Consider the following 21,701-nt stretch of genomic DNA (forward strand, 5'->3'; position numbering starts at 1 on the left):
AAAAAAAAAAAAAAAATCCTAAAATAGTCAAAATACAAGGCTTCATGTTATTTCACTCAATCTTTGTTACTATATTCTAAAGAACAGTTTTCTGAGTTATAGAGGATAGTCAAAATCAGAAATAATTATTTTAAAATGCTACCTTGCTTTATCAAATTATTTGGTAGATTTTAAAGCTGAAATCAAAGATAACCAAAGAAAATTGGCTTCACTTGACTTTTCGTCTATAACTTAATGTTAAACCAAATTTGGGCTGAAGATGCCTCTGCTCCTTAAGTCCTTACCAAGGAATTGCAACTTCATTTACTATATAAACTAACGGAAAGCCTAACAGTAAAAGTGAACTTTTGTAACCAAATAGCTGAGTCTCAGTCAGTCACAGGTGATCAACTAATCAGATCATCTTCAAATAAGGCAAACCCCAAGCTGTAATCAGTCAAGCTATTTCTGTACCTCACTTGCATTTTCCGTTCACAAATGCTCCAGCCCATGTTTTTATGTGAGCCCTCCGAACCTCTCTGGTTCCGAGGGCTGCCTGATTTGGGAACAGTTCCTTGATGAATTAAATATTGCTAAATTAAATTTGCCTCAAGCTTTTATTTTAACCACAGTAAGAGCCAGTATCATAAGATTTTGTACCTTACCAGAAAACCAGATGAATTATCCAGCAGACACCTTAGACGACATATGAAGCACCTCTCCAAAAAAGGAGAGTTTTCTGGAGGAATCTGGTCTGTGTTATAACAGACTAATGGCTGGGGGAGACCAGGGACTTCTGTAGAAATAAAGGCAAAACAAAATTTACTTTCCATTTTGCTGTAAAATTAAGCATCTGAGTAGGTAAAATCTGTATTAGTTTCTAAACTGGAGTCTGTATTCTGAACACAAAAAAAATCATTTTCAGAAGAGCTAATGACAAGAAACTAAAAGTTTATTGAATATCACTTTTATCAGATAGAACTTGTGTAATTTTTATTGAGCTATCACTGTCAATAATTTTCACATTTTCTAATGCATTTTGTTTTCTTAACACTTTAAGAAATTTCCAAAACATTTTTTGCATTGAGAAAAGCATTTTTATACTTGCATATGCTAGCTTACTTTTTTCTTTGGTGCATTTTAAACATAACAATTTATATGCACTCAGGTATCAACCTTGTGTATCTTCCTTCCATCTTTCATGATGGTACTACTTATTTTTATAAAATACATTACTGAGTATGGCAATACTCTGTTGCCTGAAACTCATTAATGGCTCTCATTTGCCAAAATATTCCTTAGCTCAACAGGCTCACTGTGGCCTATGACTGCAGATTTATATCTTTCCACTACTTCCCTATCACGGAGTTCTATGACCTTCCAGGTTCCCAGCCTCCTTTCACAGATCATATTTAAAAACTACCAACACAATCTTTTGTACCATCAATTCTTACCATCAAGTCCTTGTCCAGACTCTGTACACTGAGAAGGATTTAACGCCCAGTGTAGCTGACGCTGAAATTCAGCTCGGTCTTCGGTATGGATAAGTTCATACACACTCTGATGTATGACATCAGACTAAAGAAAAAAGATACAAGGAATACAACAAAAGCACTGATTTAAAAAATATGGCTTACTAAATTAATTTTAAAGCCTATTTAGATTAGTGGGTGCTTGCTAGTGGTGATGAATACGAATTGGATGATTCCTAAAGTTCCCTAGTCATCTAAGATAGAAAAAGCTAGACAGACTGGCACTACAACAGATAAGCCAAAAGTTACTTGTCATCAGTTCCCAACGTGAATGCTCTTGCTCAAATAAGTCACCTCCCCATTCCTTAAATGCAACATATTAAAATCTGTTTATGTTTCATATCCATTTGTTAATTTTTAGATTCTTATCTCTTCCACACAGCTTTTCCTAACCACCCAGGCCTCTGACTTCTCTAAGCTTAATGGTATTCTCTAGGTATTTCCTTCACTGTTCTCTAAAGTGTTCTTCGTATAAATTTTCACTCCAAGTAGACTCCACAAGAGCAATGGATTGTGCCTTTACCATATCAAACCCACTTTCCTCCTCTTGCCTCTCACCATTTACTACAGTGCTGAGCCCTTAGCGCTTAAACCAGAGTTTTCCTTTTTTTTAACTGCAAGTTGTGATAAAAAATACATTTCTATCTGTCACAGGTGTGTGCACAGACATATACATGGAAAAGTTTCACAAAACACTTACCATTATTACATGAGATAATACTGTGTATTCTATATTATTTTATTCCATCCTAAACAACTAAAAAACAGTTTGATGGTGATTCACTGTCTTGACTGCATACCCATGAGCGAGTCACAACTTGCAGTTTTAAAAATGGTGTCTTAATCTACCACTTGTGTCAGATATGAATGTTGTTTTAGGAAAAAAATCCATGTGTATATGGGAGAAAAAAAATGGATTGGAAAATGGCTGATGTCTTTGATTTTCTTACTGATATAAATCACAATATCAAATCATGATTAAGACAGTTATATAATTCATTTGGCTTCAAACAGGCTTTTCTATGGACATTAATATATTTTCTTTAGAATGCAAGAAATCAGTTTAGACTTTGTGGTAGTAGCTAGATTCCACTATTTTAGTCATCTACACTTAAATCTTCCTAGGAACCTAATCTTCTCATATTAAATCATCTTGATGCCATTATATAATTTCCAGAAGTTGCATCTGAAACACAAGTTGAAATGCACATCCCCTTTAACAAAAGCCTTCAGTGGTCTCCACTGGACATACAATATAGTTGAAGCTCTAGTCTATATAACTGTTATTAAGACCAACAGCCTTGTGAGCTTGATAGAAGTGCAAATTCAAGGGCCCCACTGTGAACTACTGATTCAGAACATCTGACAATGGGTCTCAGAGATGACCAAGTTTTATCAAGGTCTTCAGGTGATTCTTGTGCACACTGCAATTTGAGAACCAGATATACAAGAATAGCAAGCATTCAAATGTTACAATCTGTTCTTAAACCATAAAAGATGTTATTGTCCTTCAAATATGTCAAGTATTTATAATTCCATCTATTCATCATTCATTCAATAACATTAAACAAGCCAGACACGTTAGTTTCCTTCAATGACTTCCAGTCTAGTGCTTACAGTACTTCTATATTCCTATGTTCTCTCGTCTACCCACCTGCTACACAATATTTAGGTCAGCTTATATACCATTTGATTCAGGATATCTTCCATAATCCACATAAATCAGAATTAAAGGTATAAATCATAGGATTTTACTTGTACTTTTTATACAGCACCTCATTCATTTCATAGTTGTCATATATACTCTGCTATCCATAAGTTATTTGATGCCAAATAATTTTGTATCTTCTCCCCTAGACCCTATGTGCCTGAAAGTTTCTTATATATGAGATTCTTGATAAGCAAAAGAAGAAACACAATAACCATGAATCACATAAAGAATTAAAGGAATAGTGCAGTAAATTACTAATATTAGAAAAAATTATTAGCTACAAATACATAATGTATTCTACAGCATATATTGATACTTTATACATACAAATGGTCAACTGTGTCCGAAAGTATAACATACATGAAAAGTAAATGATACAGTAATATAAATGATATAAGTAATATATACTTACCTGCTGAAACCCTAGATAATCTTGTATAGTAGAAGAAGCATAAAAGACCAAAGCATCTGTAGTGACAACTAATACAAAGCCATTCAGAGCCTACAAGGAAAGGAAGTTCTAAAGTTAGTAATATGACTTAATATTGACCGTCACATAAAGGTTATTACTTTTATCTCTGAAAAATCTTCTCTTCAAAATAGTTAAAATAATTAAATTTCACAAACACAGCCATAACATACACTCCTGGACTAAGAAATACCTATTCATACTTTTTGATTTGTCTACGGAAAAAGAGCTAAATTTAATGCTCAATCAGAATAACTTTGGTAGAATATGGAATTCATCTTCTTCCTCATGTTTCAGATTTTCTCTTTTAAATATATTGTACATATTTTTTAAAGAACAAACTATTTAGACATCATTCACTATAGTCTATCACACTGCTTTTTTTAGGGGGTAACTGGAGGCAAAGATGTTGATTAGACTCTTAAAGTGGGAACACTAAAACTCTTCTTGTACAAAGACATTTCAAGCACTGACACGAACATTTTAAGTCATAGAACATTTTAAGACTTTTATAGGAAAACACAATATATATATAATATATATGTAATTAAAATATAATACGTATGCAAAGCAAGCATACAGTGAATTTAATCCACTAAAATTTAATGTCATTATGAACATATACTTAAATTTATCATTTTGTATGTGTTATTTCTATTTGGTCACAGCACATCCGTATGTATAATGTTTCTTTTTCTCTCTGTTTTGCCTGCTTTGGGTCCATTATTATTAGCCCATACTCTTTAGTTTGGAATTTATAATCTCTTTTTCTATTAATGGATAATTCAAGTCCAATATCAACTAATACCTTTATTCTCCTCTTGGATAACAATAGTATCATAGATCACTTTATTATTATCATATATTTTAATTCTACAAGCCCTCACTGTTTTCTCCTTGAGTTCAATTTGGTATTTGATCTATTCTTTACTATGTGACCATAGCTAATGTCTTCTAACACCCTCTTTTTCATGTAAGGAGAAATATAGTGTGGTTTAGTTTAAGAATTGTACTGTGTAGTCAGACAGATTTGGTCTGGACTCCTGTCTCTGTCTATTACTAGCTGTGGGGCTGTGTGGCTTTGGTAAAGGTATTTACTCCTTTTTAGGCTTCAGTGTTACTTCAAAAACTGGCACTTCATCAGGTAGACATAATGACAATATCCCACCTAACTCAATGCTTGGCACAGAGCTAGCACTCAGTGTAATAAGGTACAATGCTATATGGTTGTAGAAATAAGCAAATAAATATTTACATCACCATGCTTTGAGAACTATAAAGAGCTATACAAATAACAGTGATTCATTTATTCCACACATAATAAACTATTACATGCCCGAGGGGAAATATGTATGCTAAGTACTGGGATTTAAGAGTTAACAAGGCTTTGCCCTTGTGCTTATGATGCTCACATCTAGTCTAGTCAATATCTTCATTATCAGATGAAATAAATGAAATACAGTGGCTATCTCTCTTTTCACTCCAATTACTTTCCACATTCAAGATTCTTGATCTATATTATCTGAGAACTGGACTACAAAGATAACAACTATTATTTAGTATTCCTTTTCTAAACATTTTATGTATTTGAGTGGTTTATTTCTCCCAAAAACCCAATGAGGTAAGTGCCATGTTCCAGTTTTACAATAGAAGAAACTGAAGTCAAGGACTATACCTTTAAAAGTAACTTGCCCAAAGTCACAGAGCCAGAAAATGGCTGATCCAGGAGATAAACTCAGTCTGGTTCCAAAGCATACTCACTTAAATAACATGATATGCTGCCTTTATGTGTTATCGATCCCAAATTGGTGCATGGTTCTGACTGTTTTGTTCTGTTTTTTTTTTACTTTTAAGTTCAGGGGCACAAGTGCAGGTTTTTTACATAGGTAAACTTGTGTCATGAGGTTTTGTTGTACAGATTATTTCATCACCCAGGTATTAAGCCTAGTACTCATCAGTTATATTTCCTGATCCTCTATCCCTCCTCCCACCCTGCAGCCTCTAAATGGCCCCAGTGTGTGTTGTTCCCCTCTGTATGTCCATGTGTTCTCATCATTTAGCTCTCACTTATAAGTGAGAACATGCAGTATTTCGTTTTCTGTTCCTGTGTTAGCTTGCTAAGGATAATGGCCTCCAACTCCATCCATGTCCCTTTAACCACAAGCAGGCTCTCAGGTTTTTGACTACAATTATTATATGTAATACCCAGCAATTCCCTTAGGATAAACAATGGTGATTCTACCCATAAGAACTTGAATATTTAATGATTAACACACTCAAAATTGGATATTCTTAAATTCTCTTGACAGTAACACCATATATTTGTCATTGCACTGATTTATTCTGAAAATATCTGCTTCTCGGGAAGATTATCCATTAATCACATTCATATTATTTTGTAGAACATCATACGTTTTCAAACAGTGAAACAAATTTAGTCACATTCCAATAAACTCATTGGTGTATATGCCGGAAGACAGAAGGATAATTGAAGTACAGTTATCATATCTCTTTAGACAAATGTTAATTGTTAGAAATAAAAATCTAGAAAGGATAGATGTGTATCAATTTTTATATATCTCAAATGATCTCAAGTACCAGGAGGAACAAGGTTATTACTTGTATTGATTTGTCTTAATAAATTAACAGAAGGAATTAATATACTAATTAAATAAAAGAGATCATCATTCTTTTAGTCTTAGCTACAAAGATTCACTCGACCTATCTGAAAATTATGTTGAGCTCACTTACTATTTAAGAGAAACTGCAATTAATACTGTTATATAAAATTTCAACTGCTGTCACTGAAAAAGCTGCAAGATTTTAACAAGTACAGTATTAAATAGCAAGAGATATAATTTTAAACTTATGAAATAAACATGTGAAGTAAATAAAGACACAGTTATTAGCATTGTTTCATTTTTATTCCTTGTAAAATAGTAATAAATTGAAGCTAACCTAGAAAGACGTCTTAAATTTTTAATAAAAATTTTTTTTTTGAGATGGAGTCTCGCACTGTCACCTGGGCTGGAGTGCAGTGGTGTGATCTCTGCTCACTGCAACTTCTGCCTCCTGGCTTCAAGTGATTCTCCCGGGCCTCAGCCTCCTGGGTAGCTGGGATTACAAGCACCCGCCACCACGCCCAGCTAATTTTTCGTCTTTTTAGTAGAGATGGCCAGACTAGTCTTGAACTCCTGACCTCGTGATCCACCTGCCTCGGCCTCCCAAAGTGCTGGAATCACAGGCGTGAGCCACTGCTCCAGCATTTTAATAAAAATTTTTGTAGCATTTTCTTTATATGCCTTTGTTAAGCAAAGGAAAATAATTCTCCTCAAAAGTTTTAGGCCATATGTTATACAGAACCTCTGGTAACATCTTTCACATTGTACGGGTAATTGGCTGATACCTGTAGGTTGCAATATAAAGTCAGATGTCATTATGCAATTGTATATAATCAAACAGCCATTTTCACATATCTGTAATGTTTTTAGTCATCTTCTTCATAAAAAGATAACATATAAGCACAATCCTAAGAAAATCATATAGTATGTGAGTCTTCCTATTAGAGAGCAATCTACAAATGGTATTCAATATAAACAGGTAAGTTTATTTTAACTTCTTAAGGGCTACCAATTTGCAGATAATTTAAAATATATATATTCCATATAATTACAGCTTTACAGCTTTGCATTCCTATTATCGTTATTCTGTTTCCCTGACAAAGGGTATGTACACAATTTGTCTAAACGTTTTGGGAAAAAAATAAAAATTATTGGTCCCTAATTTAAACCAACTTGCCAAGTGTTATGGCGATCAGTCCATATTTGTCTATTTCACCTGAAATACAGGATTTCATTATGGCCTTAGCAGACAACCCAAGAGGTGTGTTTAATCATCTTAAGCAGCAATTATTAAAATGCTTTCCTATGACCTGAATACAGAGTCTTTATGTTTGGGTTTATATATACATGAAGATCCTCAGTTGGGGCTGGGGGAGGACTCATGTTTTAATAGATTTACTTTGTTTAACATAAGTAAATTTTTGCTAACAGGAATTTGAATGTGATTAGGCAATTGTAATAAAAAATGCTATATTATTAGGCACATCAACATTCAACAAATGAACTAGTGGAGTTACTAAAACTTAGGGTTACTTTTTGTAACAATGGTGAAGTTAGTTTTTCTAGTCAGTTCAGTGGGTGAAACTGAAAATGATCACATAGTTGTGATAGCACACATGGCACACATCTTTATTCTATCTTTTTTCAAAAAAAAATTATCTGAGAATTTTAAGTGAGAATCATGGCATCAATTCTAAAAAAAAAAGAGTAAAAAAGATTCAAAATGCTTTCACAGGCAAATTAGAAACTAAATTCTGAAGCATAAAAATAGGGACTACAGTTGTTGAGAAAATCTTTAGTATGTGAATAAGTCACAAACAGTTGCTAAAATAAAATGTAAATTATAATATATTGACATGAAATCTGGGTTAAGAAGTATGTTAAACTGAGAAATGCATTTAACAATTTTTTTTTTTAGACGGAGTCTGGCTCTGTCGCCCAGGCTGGAGCGCAGTGGCACAATCTTGGCTCACTGCAAGCTCCGCCTCCCGGGTTCATGCCATTCTCCTGCCTCAGCCTCCTACGTAGCTAGGACTACAGGCACCAGCCACCACACCCAGCTAATTTTTTGTGTGTGTGTTTTTAGTGGAGACGGGGTTTCACCATGTTAGCCAGGATGGTCTTGATCTGCTGACCTCGTGATGCGCCTGCCTTGGCCTCCCAAAGTGCTGGGATTACAGGCGTGAGCCACTGTGCCTGGCCGCATTTAACAATTTTAATAGAGATACATTCCATAAAAAATATATATAAATTCAACATCTTAAATTAGAACCTTTAAAATACTCTAGGAGTTCTTTCTGTTTGAAGAAATATTAATACAACAGAAGGGGTGGACCAGTCCTCTAACTAATCTTCTTCATATATAGTCATGCATTACTTAACAGGGACATATGTGGTTAGGTGATTTTCATCATCATGCGAACATCATAGAATGTACTTACACAAACATAGATGGTTATACAGTGTAACTTATTGTTCCAAGGTTACAGACCTGTACAGCATGTTACTATACGGAATACTGTAGGCAATTTTAACACATGGCAAGCATTTTTGTATCTAAACTAGAAAAATTACAGTAAAAAATATGGTGTAACCTTACGGGATCACTGTCGTATATGTGGTCTGTTGTTCATTGAAACGTCATTATACGGTGCATGACTAAAATTCCATTTTTTCATGTATTAAGCATCATTCACTATTGCAGTTCAGATGAAAGTGACAAAAAACATTGAGTGAATCCCAAATAAACTGGGAATTATTAAAACACTTATTCATTTTCCATTTACAACTGTCCTTAGTGTAAGAAACTATATTTACAAAAATTTACCTGTAATAAGAATTCTCCTTCTTGTAAGTTCAGGCCTTCTCTGAAATTTGCTGCTCTACAATTCTCCTGGCCTCCATTTCTTTCAGCAGGGGAGGATTTTAATGCAACTATGGAAAAAAGGGAAAAATAATGATTTTAAAAGTAAGCAAGAGTAAAGAGCTATAATAGAAAACTTCTGAACACCAAACAAAGACAACTTGAAATACTGGCATCTACTGGTATTTTTAGTAATTGGGTAACACAAGGTAAATAATAAATACTAGCTAAGTAATCCTCTTGCCAGTGGGTAGTTCCTTATTCTATGCTAGTAACAAAACTGAAGGACTTAGTCAAGTTGTCAGCTGACAGATTGTTAAAAATTGTTGATGAGTTCACGATATGACTTTTGTCACAAAACTGAGGAGTTTCAAAGAACTCAAAACAGTGTTATAAACACTCCTCTCCATTCCCACCTCCTTTCTTAGGAGATTAAAGTTCTCCATAATGTAACCTATAAAAATGATTCCAACTTTTTATATATTTATCTAAGTATCAGGGAACTGGTGGTGGTGAGGAGAACAAAAGCAACTATGCACCTACTGAGATGTATTTCCAATGTTTGGAATCTTCTTGTCCAGCATTTGGGTAAAAACTGTTAATTACTATTATTTAATAGGTTCATGTTAAATTTATAAATTAACTCATGGAGAATTAACATCTTTATAATCTTGAATCATTCTATACAAGAACACACATTTTTTTCCACTTGTTCAAGTCTATATTTTGTCCTGCTAGAGTGTTTTAAAGTTGTCTACAAAAAAGATGTGCACAGGCATTTTTATATTTACTCCTAGGTATTACATCTTGTCAAGTGGCTTCTCTATTATATCTTCTAACTGCTTGTGGATTATATATGTGAAGGAAAGTCTGATGGCATGATAGAATGCTTACTATTGGATGTGGCATGTTATAATGCTATTTCTTCTTTTTTTTCTCTCTCTCTCTGTGTGTGTGTGTGTGTGTGTGTGTGTGGTATATATATATTTATAGTATGGGAGGAAGCACAGCTGAATAGAAATAATAATAGCTACCACTTACTTAAACATTTTGCCAATCACTTTCAAATATTATCTCACTTAAGAGCATGTGGACATTGGTAACTGTTAGAATTGGGCTCAAATCTTACCTCTGACATTTACTAAAAGTGGGAGTTATTTGAGCCTGTCTCCTAATATGTGAGGTGGTAATTAAAAAAATTTTTTTAAGCACATCTTGCAGGGCTGTTGTGAAGAGTAATGAGAATATATGTAAAGTTTCTGACACACAGCAGATCAATAGTAGTTCAACAAACAGTAGCTTTAATTACTAGAAATATTTCTCAGAGCTTATGGATTCCTCGGTTATAAAGTATAATCTTTTAGATACTTTCTACTTTCTGACCTTTTTTTAACCTGTGATATTTGAATAAGAGAAACCATTAAATAAAAGTGACTCTGGCAGTCCTCTTAAGACATACCTCACTACATGTTTATGTGACTAAATAATTCAACTCAGTGAAAAAACTGGAGATTTACTAATAACTAGACTTTCTCTCAGTTTGAGCAGAGTACCACATAAAAAACCTGTCTGCAGTCTTTCATGTGTATTTGCAGTGTATTTTCTGGTAAATCATCAGTGAACGTGTCACACCAGAATCTCATGCCAAGTTCTTGCCTTTGCAGAAGTTAAAACATATCTCTTTTCAAGAAACAGCCAAAAGCACAGTCTCTGAATATAACTTCAAAAGGCCAGAGAACAGATTTCCTTAGGCCAAAAAACAGTTTGAGGCAAACTGACCTAACAGTTCATCAAGACCAAAGGAAATGTTTAATCTGTACAGAGAGAGAATGGTAGAAGAGAGAATGGCCTTTTCTCCCTTTCTATTCTGTAAGTTATGTTGTTGCTTGCTTACTAATGGCCACATTTGCTTGAATGCACAAAACCATACAATGTCAGAGTCAACTATATTCTGCTACTTTTCGAAAAGCTCTGGTATGAAGCACAATTTAAGAGTTATACCAAGCATCAGTAATACTTGCTTTTAAAAAGAGAACAACAAAACCAAACCCTTATATTATGAAATAAGCCTAAAAATGGACAATAACAGTGTCAGATTATATATATCTAAATTATCGCTGGAAATCTCTTAAAATTAATATTTAATCAACACAATTGGTATTACTTCCACCTAGAGTCATTGGCAGTAGAAAAACATAAATATTAAGAGATAACTACTTGATCACTGAGAAGATGACTAAGCAATGAGAGAGACCATTCATCTCAGAGTAATTTATAATTTGTTCTTGGGCTTGTACTGGGGGTATTAGCCAATGTAATCAGACACTAGAGTCAGACCATGTCTTTAAGTAGGGCATATAAGCTGTGGAAATAACTAGAAAACAATGTCAAAAAATACTAAATACCAGAATAGGGTTTAATTAAAGTATTACAGGAACTTGAAGTAGAGAAAAAAAATAAAAAGAATACATTCTTTCTAAACAACAATGCTTATAATTCCAAATGCTGGAAAGATGATATTTAATATGTGTAACTACTACATAAGTAGGAAAAGTGACAAGTTCATTTGTGGGAATGATTACTGGAGGTTTCTACCAAAAACAAATATGTAAATATTTCTGTTGCTCTTGTGTTTAAGGTTAATCATTGGTAAATCATTTAAGTAAATATTGTGCAAAGATGAGTCCGAGAAGGGTGGACTTTTAAAATCATTTAAAAAACATTGCTGTGCTTTTTTAGGAAACTAATTTTATGCCATGGTCTCTCAGCCTAAACTATGTAATTTCTACCCCTGCATGAAGTTTTTCTTCTATTTCTTGCTCTCATGCCTACTACCTCTAACTTATTAAAATTACTAGAAGCTCTATCAACACTACTCATTTTCAGGTATATAATTCTTGCGGTGATTAGAAAGCAAGCAATGAGTAAGAAAGTGACATGAGACACTATCTCAAGAGCTGCTTCCTACCATTGGAGTGACTTTACTTAGTAATCATATGTGACACTGGGCACACGCTGTACACCTAGCACTTTCCACGTATTATATCCTATTTAATCTTCATAATAGTTCTATGAGACTGACATTGTTCTTTCAATATATTAGGAAGCTGAGACTTAGGGAGGTTGAGAAAATGTTCCCAGGGTCAGAGATTTAAGTGGCAGAGCTTAGACAAAAACTCAGGTAGCCAGACCTCAGTGTGTGAGCTATTATTAACCACTGCCCACTATGCTAACCATCTTTGACCTTTAGTTTCCTCATCTTTAAATGAGGACAATGCTACCTCTTGAGACAAATTCTTGTGAGGACTAAAATAATATGTAGAATACCAGGGTAATACCTGGGATCAATCACTGACAATCAAGGACAGAGGTAACGAAGTCTATTCTGAGTTTATACACCCTCAAACCATGATGAGAAACTTATAATTAAAGTGCCCCGAGGAGGTAATTGAGTATTTTACCAGCTTTAAGTGGAGAGCAGTAATAAGTATCTAATAGGATTGCTATGATAACTATACAACACATTTGAAAGTACAGCTGACCCTTGAACAACATGGGTTTGAATTACGCAAGTCCACTGACATGCTTCTGCCACTCCCAAGCCAGCAAGACCAATCCCTCCTCAGCCTACTCAACACGAAGACAACGAGGATGAAGACCTGTATGATGATCCATTCCACTTAATGAATAGTAAATATATTTTCTCTTCCTTAAGATTTTCTTAACAACATTTTATTTTCTCTAGCCTACTTTAAGAATACAGTATATAATACATATACAAAATACACATTAATCGGCTGCTCATGTTATTATTAATACATTGTTCACAGGTCAACTATACTTCAAAACTGTAAATTGTTACATAAATTATATGCATAATGACACTTTAAACATTATGCCACCGGAATTAAATTTATGACAGTCTATAGAAACAAAATGTAGTAACTGAAAATAAGTCACCAGCTGGGAAGTAGCTGCTGTACCATAATGGGCATTTGTTAAAATCCTCCCCATCAGTGAGGATATGTACCACTTTCCAAAGTGGGAGAATCAAACTCTGAACATTCAGTAGAATGTTAAGATAGTAAACCACCAAAATATTTCCACTATTTCCTCACTGAAAAATCTATGAAGAGTCATACAATACAAATAAGAAATTAATCTAAAAAAATGATGGAATTTAGAGTGCAAATACATCACAGCATTATCAAATGGCCATACTGCAGATGACTCAAGTTTTATTCCCACATGCATTTAACCATATCCATGTTTCTTAATATGGTACTTTCCTTCCTTAGACATCTAAGCTCAGATTTCCACGGCTCCCTAAAAGCCAAATCCCTTCATATCACATGCTTTGAATTGGTCAAGGAAAAAAAAAATCATGAGGAATACTGAATAGTGGTAAACTGTATTTTGTATTTTGTTACTATAGTTTGCATTTAAATAGAAAGATGACAGGATAGAAGTCTTGCCAGGGAAAGCAAGACTTTTAGTCCCTAACTACTGCTATAAATTCAATATATTTCATAATATTTACCATCCTCTTTACTACTTTGGCAGGGAAAATTCAATTCCATTCCCATATTGACATAAACATTAAGGAGAGCAACGCTATGACTTATAAAATTCAACCAACCACATAAACTTTTATAAATTAGAAAGGGTTAAGTAATGCAGTATTTCTTAAATTTAAGAAAAACATTCCCAGTTTAGTTTAGTCTGGTATGATGGATATTTCCAAATAATATATTAAGTGTACCTAAAAGGAGCTTCTTCTACATACCTACTGGTAAAACATACATGTTTCACTCCAATACACTGCTTCTTTTGTAAAAGAAGCATTCTTTTGAGGGAAGGAGGGAAGAAACTAAAGAAAACTATGTTATATTCTAAATTCCTAGGAAACAGAGATTAGGTCTACATAGTCTAGTACCTTCTAATTATACTGACAGACTACTGCTTTTCTGCCTACAAATTTCTAATCACCATTGTAGAATGGATGAATATTCAGTTTTTTTAAATGCAAATGTTAGTTTACATATTTATGATTGATTGCAGGTTGAGAAACTAGTGTTACTGTCTTTTTTAGCAAATCTAGGAAATACCATTTTCCATCTCAAAAAGTCCTTAAAAGCTTGTTCTATCCAAATTCTTATGTGAAAATTGACTTCCGAAGAGTATACATTCTTCCAGTTACTCATTGGTCCGCACTCAGTTTTATACAATTCCTCTATAACTATATGACAAATCTCTGCATTAATGGAAGCAACAAGAGCAGTTAATTGATCTTTTCAGTGGGGAATGAGTTGCACTTAGCTTTTCATATATACAAGAGTAGTATTCAAATTGCATTTTTAGTAACATAATGTAAACACTCAATGAGAACAGTGATTCTTAAACTTTCACAGACATTAGAATCACCTGGAAGGCTTCGAATATAATGCTTGGCCACACCTCTAGAATTTCTGATTCATTAGGTCTAGGATAGGGCTCTACAGTTTGCACAGGTAACAAGTTCCCCAGTGATGCTGAGAATGAGGTGCCACTCTTTGAGAAACAGAGACTTAGAACCTCAGGATTTAGAAAATAACTCACATATGTTCTGGATTGAATTCCCTCATACTTCTTAAAATTATCATTCTATGCTGTTAAGCACAGTTATTATTGTGAATGTCTTCGGGAAATAACTAGTTTTACAAACACAAAAACTGAAGCACCTAAGACTAAGACATAGCGCAATAACACAAAATTTGACATGTACCCCAATATAGCAAGTAGCATACAATTCCCAACTTTTGTATCCTCACCAAAGCAAGCTTTTCCAAGCATCTAGATTTGAGTATGTGCCACTTTCGATAAAAGAAAACAGTATATGGAAGTAAATTATTATGTATTATATCAAAAGGGGGAAAAACAGTTTATTAACAAATTTCCATCTCTAAATCAAAAATATGAAGTTAAGTAAACAAAGGGATTCTCAATTGATATTAATACCAGGTCTGTAAAGGCCCTTATGCATATTAAAAAAAGGAAAAGAAAATTCTCCATTAAAACAAGTGAAATATCAGGATTCTGCAGGAAATAACTATGATTTCCATAAGAGTAACAATTTTAATTATAAATTTTTTTCACAGATCTCTCATTTTTAGGATTAATTTACTACAAACCTAACACATCAGGGCAAGCAAGCATCATTATCAAACATGCTGAGAAGATGAAGACCCTGTGGAACAGTGAGGTTAAAAATCTATCAAAAAACACAAGATTAGTTAATTGAACTAGCATCCACAGCTCCTGTCTGTCAGTGCTTTCATCACAAAACACAATCTCCCTCTACCATGCTGAGATAAAGAGATGAAATGTCTCCATAACACAGAAACTAGACATGATAAAAAAATCCAACTGACAACAGAACGTTCTGTAAAAATGACAATTGTGTGGGAAAATTTCAGGCTGGAAAATACATGAAGAATTCAGTATGTACAATTCATTAAGGTTCTTTATGTCAACCAATCCCATTAGACTACTTGTCTCTGTCTTTTGTGGGTGTGTGTGAGACACTCTCACTCCTGAAGTTCAGTGGCATGATCACGGCTTATTGCAGCCTTGACATCCTGAGCTCAAGAGATCTTCCCACCTCAGCGTCACGAGTAACTGGGATACAGAAGTGCACCACCAAGCCCAGCTAATTTTTTATTTTTTGTAGAGACAAGGTCTCACTATGTTGTCCTGGCTGCTTTTGAACTCCTGGATTCAAGCAGTCCTCCTGCTTCGGCTTCTCAAAATACTCAGATTACAGGCATGAGCCACGGAGCTCAGACATTTGTCTTCCTCTTAATCTCCCACTGCTAACAACTGAATGGCTCTTTGGCCTCTATGGACAAACAAGGAAAAGAAATCACCTTCTCTAGTGTTATTATTTTTCTGTACACACTTTCATTTCATTTCATGTTTACACTTTCATGCACAGTTTTCTCTCTGGCTCTCCAATTTAAGAACACATCAAATGAAGGCATCTTGAAGTCAACTCATTATCACCTTAGCATACTTTCGTACTCCACAGATTTTACTTTTTACCACCCCTGCTCATCCTTAAAACATCTTATCTTTGGTACTTTTTCTCTTATTCTACATGCTCTTCTCTGGAATATTTTATTCACTTTCATGGCTTAAAATGTTATTCTGACGATATAATGACTCTAAAATCTAAATATCCAGCCATGAGCAAATAAACAAATTTGAGTTACTCATTAAAATTCATTGATCAAAAAGTCAAAAGGCTGTCAAAGAGCAAGATTTAAAATAATCCATAAATATTACTAACTAAAATTTCTTCACAGACTTTAATGCAATTAATATTATATGTGAATATATTTTCTAAAACACTATAACATGAAGGTGTACGTTTCCATTAACCAGAGCACAAACCCTCACGAAATATCCTAAGATTTAACTACAGAAATTTAAATGTTGTATTTGAAAATTTTCTAAAAAAGGAAAATTGCTGAAAGTTGGTGATTTTAATGTTAGCCCAATGGTAGTCTCCCTAAAAAGAAAAAAATTCATGACTAACTAGACCTGTTCATGGCCAAATAAGCAAGGATTCTAGAGTCATGCAGGACTAGGTAATGATCAAAGAGAAACCCATTAAATCAGTAAATTTAAGAGACAGGAAAGCAACAAAATACATAATAAATGATGCAATGAGTTTAGATTGTTTGAATCTCAGATATTTGTCACTGTGTTCTTCAAAATACTTGTCAAAGCAAACAAAAGCAGAGATAAAAGTATCGTATATAAAGTTCTATCATATTAGGTTTATTAATATAATCCAAAAAATCTTACACTTTAAATTGGGATATCTGAGGAAAAGAGAGATTAAATTCCTGAACCAAAGAGGTCACAATATTAAATAGAGCCAGGATTTATATATTCATTCAATAAGAATGCACTATTATTATTTGTATTTATAATTATTGTATAAAGTCCATAAATTAAAATTGTAAAATAACCTAGATTTAAATAGTTTTAGCTATGAAAGTTATCATGAATATTGTAATTAAGAGTTTAATGTTTTAAAATGTGAATTAGGAAAAAAGACAACAGTTAAATCACCATGTAAGATGGATAATGTCATGGGTAAATCAAATTCAACAAATAATTTATTTGGTGATTTCAAATGTGCTAAACTGTTATGCAAGCAAACCTACTTCGGATAGTCCTAGAATTAAGAAATAACATGTGCTATGCCACTATGATACTGAAACTTTGGTAAATTACTTGACATACGTGAATTTTAAAATTATAGCAAAGCAGATGAAATTATAGAATTCTCATGAATGAAAAAGCAGACATACAAATCTATTAGATTTTATAAAACATTCATTTTTACTGCTTGTTCAAGCTTATCCTTTGCATATACACATGTACATATTCTTGTTTTTCAAGAATAATGTTCCGGTCTAGAGAGATACCAAAACAACTGAAATTCGGAGAAATGCACAAGCTGAAGATGAATAAACACAATAGCTCTCTTTCGAAAACCTAATGAACTGGGAATGAACTGTTAAAGCATCTGCAAAAGGAAGACCAAGAACAGAGCACTTGTAATTTTTAATTTAAAATAAAGTCAAGAAAGATCCATGATAAACAATGGGGTCAAATAAATGTTAGATCATCACATAATATAACTATCATCTTCTCTTCCCACAGCATTTTTAGGCTTAATGAGTGTAAAATATTTTAACATGTAAATAATTCTACATTTTATAAAATGGTGATTATTTTAAGCATGTATAAAGATTCAAGACTTAGATTTTCCCTAACATTACCTTGTTTTAAAAATAACTAGAAGAATACTATTTCCTATAACAGCTGCAAATGCAAGACTTTGAAACCAGAAACTCAGATCCCTAAGCTCCATTTTGTCAGGCTCATTAGGTGTTTGCATGTAAACAGAAAAGAGACAGTAGTCATTCTCAGATTCTTAATTTTGGGGTAGCTGTATAAAAACAGAATAATTTGAACAAAATATTTACATAATAATGGGCATTTCAAAAAAATAGTAAGGAAATCTCATTAAAAACTGTATTAAATATATGTTGAAATTAAGAATGAAACATTACGATGCTGATTAGATTGGTCAACAAGCCCAGTGTACACTGTTTAACAATTTTGAGAGACATGACATGGGAGGAAACAATCCTTTCTCTTCACATCAACCAGTTTCAAAGATTAGATTGTAACCACCCAAATCCTAGTCTCTATTAATAAACTACTATTGATTATAATCATTAAGTTACTTAAATTTTTAAAATACCCTCCATCTCAGAGATAATATATTTAAATGTAATGCTTAAATCATGTCAAAGAAACTATTTTCAACTTTATAATAACTGAAAAATTACTAAGCCTTGTTCAAGTATTTTAAATATTTCAAAATGTTTTAATTAATTAGAAATGGATAAATACTAATATAGTACTTAAAACTTCAGTGTTGCTTTTCAGACAGCAGCAGCAGTACAGTCATGGTTCCAAACTTTAAGAAGATCCATCCAAGTTGGATTATTTAAACTTGCAATAAATAGATGTATTTTCTTGGAAAAATATCTATTGTTACAGTAAAACTTGAGTTTCCTTTCTAACCAGATTGTATGATTACTCGTTTATATTGTTCTTTCCGCAGGAATTTACACACCCCCTGTTTGCATCCTGTTATTCACTTTGAGCTTCCCTTCGTTTTGCTATACTGTTTCCCTAATAGTGGGAGAGTGGGTCCAACTGCACACAAAAATCCTAATCATTGTTAGCCTGTTTCAAGTCTCTTCGTTTGCATCTACCATTTTTTCAGTTCATAAGGGTTACCCTTATAATTTCATTCTCCGTGTGCTCTGAAATGTTACATTGCCTTTCCAGACCACTGGTAGTCTGGAGGAAATTTGGGCATTAAAAAAAAACTTGATTATTTTCATTTTCCATCTAACTGTATGTTTCTGTATCAAACAATCTAAGAAACTGCTTAGGCTGAATGTACACCACTAAAACCCAAGCAAAAATATTTACAGACTTCTTTAAATTTTGTATGTTTGCATTTGTCATTTTGAAGGTAAAGAAAAAAAAAATTAACTTGTTTAGGGCATACTCAAGGCTAGGCTAAATCACTGCCTCAGACTCCCTAACATGCTTGTTAAAATACTGATTCTTGGGTTTTACATAGAACTTATTTGTTATCAGCAGGGGCATGCCTTCGAATTTGCATTTTACAAAACTTTCTAGGTAATTCTTACGCACAATGCAGTTTGAAAAGAAATTAACGTTAAAGATAATGTAGTTGATGAAGGAATCATGCAAATAGGATAAGATCCTACTGTCAAATACACTCAACCAGAATAAAAAATAGACAAACTCATTAATGAAGAACTGAGAAAAAGTTTTTAACAATTCCATGATGAACCCTGTGTTAAAGAAACTACAGCATTCTTTATAAGATAGACTCTGAGATCTCCTTTACTGGAGGCATTGAATAATAGGACACGTATCCAATCATGTATGTGTCTGTGTGTATATATACATGAACACACATACATAATATAGACATTAAATATAGAAATATATCTGTTTATGTATGTTTGTTCATATACACATTTGTATGTATCTGCCTAGATACACACATACTACTTCTAAACATAAGAAAAACCTACACTTTTCTTCTTTTAACATATATAATTTGATTCCCCATTATAAAGGAACAAGAAATGGAAAGGTAAAATGACTCAAGTCAATAAACCTTTATCAGAGTCAGAGAACAATGCCTCCTTGGCTTCTAGACTCCAGAGTCTCTAAGGGTGGCAACCACGTCTTATACATCATAGAAAGCCAACACATGATCAAGCACTAAGCACAGCATGTGAGTAAATGCTAGGGATTAGGACAGCATTCTGTGAAGCTGGGAGGAGGCATGAAGTTACAATCTACAGCAGTGGCTCCTAAACTTCAACATGCATCTAGCCCTACCACCAAGGGTCCTACCACCTTAGATTACATAGGTCTACGGTTGGACCCAATAATTAGCATTTCTAGCAAGTTCCCAAGTGATGCTGTTGCTGCCTATCTGGGTACCACACTTTTAAGAACCACAGATCTAGGAAAAAATCCTTAGTGCTTTGCTATGCAACAGTTGCCAGAGAAAAATATAGGTATTATTTGGTCAGGAAAAACAACATAAGGAATCTAGAAACCTGAGTTCTAGTTCCAACTATACCAGCTAAATGACTACAGCTAATAAACACATACTTACAGACACATCACTGAATACTTCGTAACTCTTCTCCCAAGATGAAGGGTTTGGTATAGAGGCAACTGAAAATTCAAACGCTTTTTATATAGGTCAGAGAAAATTTGTGTACTATGAAACTTTGAAATACATAATCTTTCCTGAAATCACTATCCTCAAATCTGTATATTGCCCAGACCACAACTGTTAAACTAAATAGCTTTTGTCCAAAAGAAAGAACACACAGACAGGCAAGCAAGCAAGCAAGCAAATAAATAAAAAGATGCTCAGACTAAACACATCACATTATGTAAACATAAATCTAAAGGGAAATTAACTGCTGCAGTATTCTAAACACAAATTACCAATTTGAATATCAATAAACGTGTTGTCTAGGCACTTCCTAGTGACCTAGACTAGCAGGATCAGCATAATCTCGAAGCTTGTTAGACAAGCAAAATCTAGGGACACACCTAAAGCTACTGAACAAGAATCTGCATCTTAACAAGATTCCTATGTGATTTGTAAGCACATTAATGTATGAGAAGCACTAACTGACATAGCCCACTGAGATTTTACCATTAACTTGCTATGGTTAGTAAAATTATACATTTTAAAAAGACCATTTCCTTAAAAAAATCTATTTCTGCCTTCTAGACAAAGAGAAATCATAAATAAATTTTACATGAGAAAATACACTGAAACATCATTTGCAAACAAAAACTTCCATTGCAATTTAAAGGTAACAAGTATCATCCAGCCACCTAGCTCAAAATCCTAACCTTTACTGCTGAGGAAACTGAGCTATAGGGATGCTACGTGGTTTGGTTAATGACAGTTTTCAGTGACACAATAGATAATGAATGAAATTCTATTGACTCTTTCAAATATTCTTTCTAGTGAAAAACATGTTTTAATTATATATCTTGCAGTCAGTCTACAATTAATGTAAAAGATTAGAAACAGGCCAGGCGCAGTGGCTCACGCCTGTAATCCCAGCACTTTGGGAGGCTGAGATGGGCAGATCACCTGAGGTCAGGAGTTTGAGAGCAGCCTGGCCAACAGAGCGAACCCCGTCTCTAACAAAATACTTAAAATTAGCCGGGCGTGGTGGTGGGTGCCTATAATCCCAGCTACTCGGGAGGCTGAGGCAGGAGAATCGCTTGAACCCGGGAGTTGGAGGTTGCAGTGAGCCAAGATCGTGCCATTGCACTCCAGCCTGGGCAACAAGAGTGAAAGTCTACCTCAGAA

General features: G+C 33.8%; 1 protein-coding gene across 1 annotated transcript in view; it reads right to left on the reverse strand.

Moving 5' to 3' along the window:
• Window positions 1-21,701, reverse strand: part of AHR (aryl hydrocarbon receptor) — a 49,278-nt gene that overhangs the window by 15,188 nt on the left and 12,389 nt on the right. Inside the window, 4 exon segments of the mRNA XM_017889073.1 lie at window positions 645-775; window positions 1,434-1,557; window positions 3,635-3,724; window positions 9,140-9,246. Of these exon segments, the coding sequence (XP_017744562.1) occupies window positions 645-775; window positions 1,434-1,557; window positions 3,635-3,724; window positions 9,140-9,246 (452 nt within the window).

The sequence above is a fragment of the Rhinopithecus bieti genome, unplaced genomic scaffold (genome assembly GCF_001698545.2).
Source record: "Rhinopithecus bieti isolate Rb0 unplaced genomic scaffold, ASM169854v2 scaffold_16834, whole genome shotgun sequence".
NCBI lineage: Eukaryota > Metazoa > Chordata > Mammalia > Primates > Cercopithecidae > Rhinopithecus > Rhinopithecus bieti.